General features: G+C 40.1%; 1 protein-coding gene across 1 annotated transcript in view; it reads left to right on the forward strand.

Annotated features, from left to right (window-relative positions):
- The window catches only part of LOC138001476 (tyrosine-protein phosphatase Lar-like), a 63,220-nt gene that overhangs the window by 51,749 nt on the left and 3,971 nt on the right, over positions 1-7,500 (forward strand). The window contains exons 11-15 of the mRNA XM_068848093.1: positions 4,566-4,669; positions 5,330-5,531; positions 5,750-5,852; positions 6,878-7,142; positions 7,241-7,289. Coding sequence (XP_068704194.1) covers positions 4,566-4,669; positions 5,330-5,531; positions 5,750-5,852; positions 6,878-7,142; positions 7,241-7,289 — 723 coding nt within the window. The remainder of the gene's footprint in view (positions 1-4,565; positions 4,670-5,329; positions 5,532-5,749; positions 5,853-6,877; positions 7,143-7,240; positions 7,290-7,500) is intronic.

Genomic DNA, 7,500 nt, shown 5'->3' on the forward strand with positions numbered 1-7,500 from the left:
CTTCATGTCCCTTTTCAGGATCTTAGTACGTTGCTTTTTTCATTGCTATTGCCATGCACTGCGTTGTCTATGATGATAATTTTCCAGTTGTTGTTGTTTTCATGGACAGTAATAGATATTCATGTAATGTTATTGATCGGTTTGTATAGTTAAATCGCATAATAAATTCACCTCATCATCATTCTTGTCATTGTCATTTTTCATGTTTTGGCCGTGAGCATCCAACCAGTGTGGTCCAAAAACAAATACTAAGACATTTGATAAATTATTGAATGCATAGAGATGTTCTCCTTGCGAAAGTTGAAACTGCATTATAACTGCTTAACAACTTAATAAGACACAATCAATTTTCTTTGCGCTACAAAAATAAATAATGTGAATCTGATTCCTCGTTGTTTCAACTGGCCCAAGTCCTCCAACGCAATTACGCGGAAAAGTCTTATCAGGCACACAAGTCCTCGTTTTTTGGGATGAGCCTGTAGATAACAATGGTGTTATCAGAAAATATCACATAAAGATTTACAATACCAAGACTGGAGAAGAAGCTGGTAGTATAGCGATCGATGCACAAGAATATAGCAATGGTTTAAAAAAAAATGTAACCAAACTGACGCCATATACAAAGTACACGTTTGCAGTACAGGCAGTTACCACTGAACCTGGAGAGATGGCAAACGTCACTGCTAGAACAAAAGAAGAAGGTGAAAGAAACTTTGTCAAATGATGATAGTTAATGTAACTATAATTACTATATGTACCTTGCAGAGTGACTGCTGTTCATACAATTGTGCTATGCACAGATCCTGCTTCAATTAAACACCACCAGACTGCGCCGCTCATTGTCATGTACAATTGCTACCGTATATTTTAACGTGATTGTATTTAATTAGCTGTAGTTAGGCAGGTCCACATCAGGACTTCGGTCTTGCCAATTCACATTTAACCTGCATTCTTTAATAAAGATGTATGTATGTATGTATATATATAATTTAAACTGTCAATAGGCAGCTTAGCGCGCGACGTTTTGAGCCAGGGTAGGCAACCGGAAGTGAACTTTCCGCATGCCAGAACAGTGTTGTCTCCCAGAATTTTAAACTAATCATCTCTAATAGAGAAACGATACTAAACAATACAAATGTAGATATGTGAAGGCAAGTTAAAGAGGAAAACAACTCGCTTCCGGTTGCCGTCCGTTGCTCAAAACGTCGCCTCAGTAGGGAATAGGGACCTTAAGATCTACGACGGCGACTTCAACGAAAACGTCACCTCAACATATCACTTTACATTATCAAAATTCTTTCGCGGTTATTTTATCTCGTTCACTTCTTACAATTTCGGCGACGTGTTGTAAAAATAAATTGGTACGAGCAGTTACAAAGTGAAAATAGAGAATGAAAGATTCTCTGTTGCGTGCTCACGTTGTCGTCAAAACCTTAAATTTGGTAATTTCACGTCGTCCTTATGCAGAGTTCCGCAAGAATCCGTCCTATAAAATCCGTGCTGCACGTGCAGCACGATTATTTATGCGCCGTTGTTGTTGCCGTCTTCGTCGTAAAATCTGAAGCTCCCTACATGTAATAGGGAACTTAAGCAACGACGACCGCGACGGTACCGAGAAGGTCATCTCAAAATATAAATTCGCGTCATTGTAATCACTTTGTAAACATGTCAACCCTTTTAATATGACATTGTTCGGAACGGCGCTTAATTTAAGTGAGAAAATGAAACTTAAGCGTCAAGTGCTGACGTTCTCCTTAAAACCTCAAATTAGACTATTTCACGTTGTTGTTTTGCTGACGACGGCAAAGAAATGGACAAAAGTGAAAAACGCACGTGCAAGGCGTGCAAAGCTATTGTTTGTGCCCACTAAATATGCAAATATGTGACTTTCTCGTTGCCGTTGTCGTTGCTTAAGTTCCCTACTAGTACCTTCGGACGCCGTCTTACGCACTATAGACCTTATTCATAAATGGCGGTCAATTTATAATTCTTTTGTCGAAGTGCAAATTAGCCTACCAAGCCTCCATACCATACAGTGAATTGAAAAGAATTCTTTCTTTAGAATGAGGCTTGGTAGGCTAATTTGCACGTGGACAAAAGAATTATAAATGTGACCGCCATTTATGAATAAGGTCTATTAGGGCTCCCTATTGTCTTTAACAAGAAACTTGCTGGGGCGGTTCGCACTTATCCCTGCCTTTGTGACAAATCGCCAGAAATAAAATTCTCAGTCCGCTGGTTGCAGTTGGCAAAAACAATAGCTTTGCACGCCCTACACGTGCATTTTTCACTTTTGTGCATTTCTTTGCCGCCGTCAGCAAAACAACAACGTGAATCAGCGAAATTTGAGGTTTTACGAAGAACGTCAGCACTTGAGGATAAATTTTCTTTTTCTCTCCTAAATTAAGTGCCGTTCCGGGGAGGGTCACTTTTGAGGAACTACCACACTCTTGTCATATTAAAAAGGTTGAAATAGTCACGAAGGGATTCAAATGACGCGAATTTATACAGCTGTTTTCGAGAAAGGTTGTCCAAAAGAAGCATAAAAGCCAACGCGACAATGCCGAAAGGCATTATGGTAAGCTGTCAGTTTGAGACGGCAATGCTATCGAAAACGTCACCTACAAATACGTGCTCATCTTTTGTTACCGACATTGAGATGGGAGAGAGTTTCAAAATTCATTCAAATGATCCAGGCCATGACTTAGTAACAAAGGGTTCGAATTCACAGAGAAAGCAAGATTCTGACGACTTTAACCTTACTTATTTTATGTGATGTTTCGCAGAGAAAGTTTAAAAAATGTTCCAAAAATCGTGGTGCACGTGCAGAACCATCGTTTTTGCTGATGAACCCTTTTGTTTTTGGTAGCTTGATGGCAGGAGAGGGCTTCAACATAAGTCTGTGCGTACTGCCACTTCATTAACGCTATATCCTAAGAACTCTTTGACCCAAATAGCTCGCCATCGTAGGTCTTCACTGTACGGTCGTAGCATCTTCGATTCTGGGCGTTCACTGCATATTGATTACCGTCCCATACTACCTTTCGGCATTGTCGCGAACGCTCTTACGCTTCTTTTGGACAACCTTTCTCGAAACAGCTGTATTTTAAGATGACGTTCTCGTTGCCGTCGCCGTTGTCGTTGCTTAAGCTCCCGGAGCTTAGGTAAGGACGACGATGACGGCTACGAGAACGCCATAAAACAATGGGTTTAATGAGCAAGAACAATAGCTCTGCACGCCCTGCACGTGCGTTTTGCATTTTGGTACATTTCTTTGCAGTCCTCGTTTTGACAACGACGTGATTTGACCAAATTTGAGTTTGTGTAGAGGACGTGAGAACCTGACGAAACATTTTAAATTTTCTCCCCAAACAACCGCACAATTCATGACAATTTTATTCCTGCAATGTTGATACACACTTTCCATTACGAACGACTTGGGGTTATAACGAAATTATTATAACGGGAAATACTATTTTGAGACAACGTTCTCGTTAGCGGCTTCGTCGTCCTTGCGTAAGCTCTCTAATAGGGAGCTTAAGCAACGACAACGGCGACGGCAACACTTTTGTCCATTTCGTTGCCGTCGTCAGCAAAACTACAACGTGAAATAGCCAAGTTTTTGGTTTTATGAAGAACGTCAGCACTTCAGGATAAATTTTCATTTTCTTTTCTAAAATGGAGTGCGTTCCGACTGGTGTCATCTTTGAGGAATTACCACACCCTTGTGATATTAAAAACGTTGAAATAGTCACGAAGTGATTAAAATAACGCAAATTTATATTTTGAGATGACGTTCTGCTTGGCGTCGCCGTTGTCGTTGCTTAAGCTCCCTATTAGGGAGTTTAAGATTTGCGACGCGACGGTAACGAAAACGTCATTTAAAATTGCAAGTTCAGGTTTATTAATCGTTTTCGTCGTTATGTCGGCTTGTCTATCTTCTAAAAACTAGTGTAACCTTCCAGGAAGTGAATTAGGAGGTGCGGTATTGAATCTACGACAGAAAATTCAAATTCGCTGCCTTTTGTTCACGTTCTCCGTAAAACTTGAGAATTGGTCATTTCACGTCGTAGATTTGCCGAAAACGTGAAAGAAATGTACAAAAACTAAAAATGCACGTGCTGAGCGTGCAAAGCTATTGTTTTTGCTCATTAAATATGCACAATTTGTGACGTTTTCGTTGCCGTCGCGTCGTAGATCTTAAACTCCCTATTGACTCCTAACCGCGGACGGAACCTTGGAAAGGTCCATGTCACAACAGGTCACATGTAGGTCTTAAGATTGAAAATTATGTGACATGTTCGCTTGAGATCTTCGAGTATTATCACATTGTTTATCGGGGAACATGAAGTACCAACAAATACGAATTGGTCCAAATGTATTCTAAGAAACTCTAACATTTATGATTCGATCCAGATCTTTCCCCAGCAAAAGAAGTCATCTTCACATAATGCTAGCATTAGCACTTGGTTTCTCTTGCATTCAAACGTAGTTAAGAGCCTTTTCCCACTTTTGAAAGGTTTGGGGCTAAAACCTAATGCTGCAAATTAATTTGTTATTCACAGTTCCCGGTAAACCAACAGAGGTGAAAGCAACGCTGGATGATGGTAACATAAACGTAGCTTGGGAGGAGCCAATCGATCCCAATGGTATAATTCTTAAATACCAGGTAAGGAGGTCATTGATCCAATTTAGTAGCGGTAACGTTGCACCGATTTTAGTAGTGCAGGTGGTATTCACTTGGTACTCACCTCATAGGGGGATTAGTTGTTGTTGAGGATAAACAAGGTGCTTGCGAGAGAATTTGATATGCCGACATTTTGAATGCTGGTAGAGGGAAATAGTTGGAACCCAGAAAGTAATGGAGTGTACAGAAATACGTACCGCTGCTCAAAATGTCTGTTAAACCAAGGGCACGATCTCTTTGGCCCCAAATTCCTGTGTGAATTTCCTGGCTTTCCTTACGTTGAATTGGTCTGATCCATTTTTGCTGCCCCTCTCCTTCCCCTCCCTAGAGATGATTTATGTCCAAATTAATCACTCACTGAAAAACGATGTCCCCATTCATAAATGGCGGTCATTTTATAATTCTTTTGTCAAAGTGCAAATTAGCCTACCAAGCCAACTCGATACCATACAGTGAATTGAAAAGAATTCTTGCTCTAAAATGAGACTTGGTAGGCTAATTTGTACGTGGACAAAAGAATTGACCACCTCCGTCTGGTGTGTTTGGCCAAGGTAGTTGCCATAGTTTTTTTCAGCACTTAACAAAAACCAAGTTATTTTAGTTTTGATTCTTTGTTGATTTTTTTTCTTGTTTGTGGCCAAGATTTACTGCGTAGGGAAACGGGAGTATGATCGTGACTTTCATCGCAACTTCAGAGTAACAACTGACGAGGAAGTACGCTTTGCTGTGATCAAGAAAGCAGACCTTAGTCCTGGAACAGAGTTTACAGTGTATATTACTGCATTTACTAGCAAAGGAGAAGGCAGCCAAAGTGAACACATGGTAGTGAATAAACCTGCCGTCGGTGAGTTCTTTGTCTGAAATGCAGTAGATAAATTGTGGTGTCCCGTGCCATTAGGCACTTGGAGTCAATTTATGATTCTTTCGTTCATTGTATTTCACATTCATCATTTTCAAGAGAAAACTCAAACTTGTAGTGGACCCGTAATTGGCTATTTCAAGCTGACGTTACATCCGCAGGAGTAAATGTGTAGTTGCCTATTGAAGTCTGCTTATTTTCAGCTCCGCCTCCACCAACGGAACCACAGGTTAACTATACGGCCACCACATTACACACCATAACCATTACAATTCAGCCGGCATCCGACACCAATGGAAAAGTGATGTGAGTTAAAACATGGGTAATAATTATGATTAATTCAAGTTGTTGCTTTCTTTTTTGGTTGCCCTGTTGCCTCATATAACTCAAGCTAGTCAACAGAACAAGGTTTTTACTCCACTGATAATGAAGTTAGTCATCCAACAGTAGTAAATAGTAGAGGAAAAATGTCACGCTATGATACGTCAAATGTCACGCTATAATACGTCTTTCCAGCCATAAATTTTTTAACAGCTGAAAATATCATGATGCACACTCGTGTATACTTCACTCTCACAATAATTTTTGCTTTCCTTCAATTATGAAAGAGTAATATTGATATCTGCGTAAACCTTCATATCATACTCGGCCTTATCCAGCAATTGTTAATTGACATATTTTAAGGGTAAATAGGCTCGATCAGAAATTTTGCGAAAGTTACGGAACCATCGAAAGGTATCTTGAAGTCACTGACTAAAATTTCTTACAGGCAGGTGTTATTATTTCAAGTGCTTATACTTGTTCTAGATTCTAAGGGGCATGAATTCGACTAATTCCACAATATGGTTAAAGTATGTGTGAGCTTCTGTTTCAACCCCAAATCAAAACAGAGATAATCATGCTTTAGTTTTATCGCTCATTTTCGTTTTTTAATGCGGGTGAATGCCTTTGCTCGTGCGTCTGCACCTGCGCCTACGTTCGGGTAGTAGTTGTGAGCAGATGTACCTTTATCCAGTCAGAGTTCAGTGTGTGTATTCATTGTGAGGATATGTTCAAGTTTTAGTTTGATTGTGAAATACTGAAACTCTGTGAATTAAAGAGAGAGTTTTCTTGGTTGTCTCTTAGTATTTTCGTCCAACGTCAACACTAAGGTAGTCGCTGCTTTATTTTCTTGGGACGTTTTCTTTGAAGCATCTGCCTGGGACACGAACATGATTTCCTTTTTGTTGTCTAGGAGGGCCAACACAGCTTCCTCACTGGTTCTTTGTAAAACTTAAGGATACGATGAACTTTTCTCTGATTGTAACAAGTCACGTCTCTTTCTTTTATAGTTTTCATCAAGTCATAGTTAAAATTCCGGGAAAAGTCACCAAACGTGAGACATCTACTTTACCAGACAATGTTACCAATTACAAGGAAGCCACGAGAAAGGGAGAAAATCTTTACATGGCTGCACGTTTATCGCGGGATGCACTGAACACTAGTAAAGTATTTGTTTTAGGCGACGGAAAGACATACGGAGGTTACGAAAATGTTCAATTGGAACCAGGGACAAGGTACAAGGTGTACATAAGAGGAGTCACTGAGGATAACGGGGTAGGAAAGCCACGAATGAGAGTTGAGTTGAAATCACTTTTAATGCAGAAAGTGTTTGGTTGGTGCCTTATTTTGAATGTTTGTTTTTGTCTTCACAGAGATTTTTGTATGGAGAGTCAGCTGAAATAAGCTTACCACCCACTCTTAGTACGTCATGCGAGTTTGTATTTCTTAATTAGTCACGGGACATCCATCCAGTCTGTTGTCTCGTGCCTGGTTTGTAATTTTCTGTCGCTAACATATTAAATTGGTCATTGTTTGCTTGAAATTCCTGTCCCACCCTTCTCTTGCGTTGGCCGGACGTATGATTTGGCTTCCACCAAACAGTGGAGAGCCCTCACGCGGGCAAGCAATTACA

This window comes from Montipora foliosa, chromosome 4 (genome assembly GCF_036669935.1).
Source record: "Montipora foliosa isolate CH-2021 chromosome 4, ASM3666993v2, whole genome shotgun sequence".
Lineage (NCBI taxonomy): Eukaryota > Metazoa > Cnidaria > Anthozoa > Scleractinia > Acroporidae > Montipora > Montipora foliosa.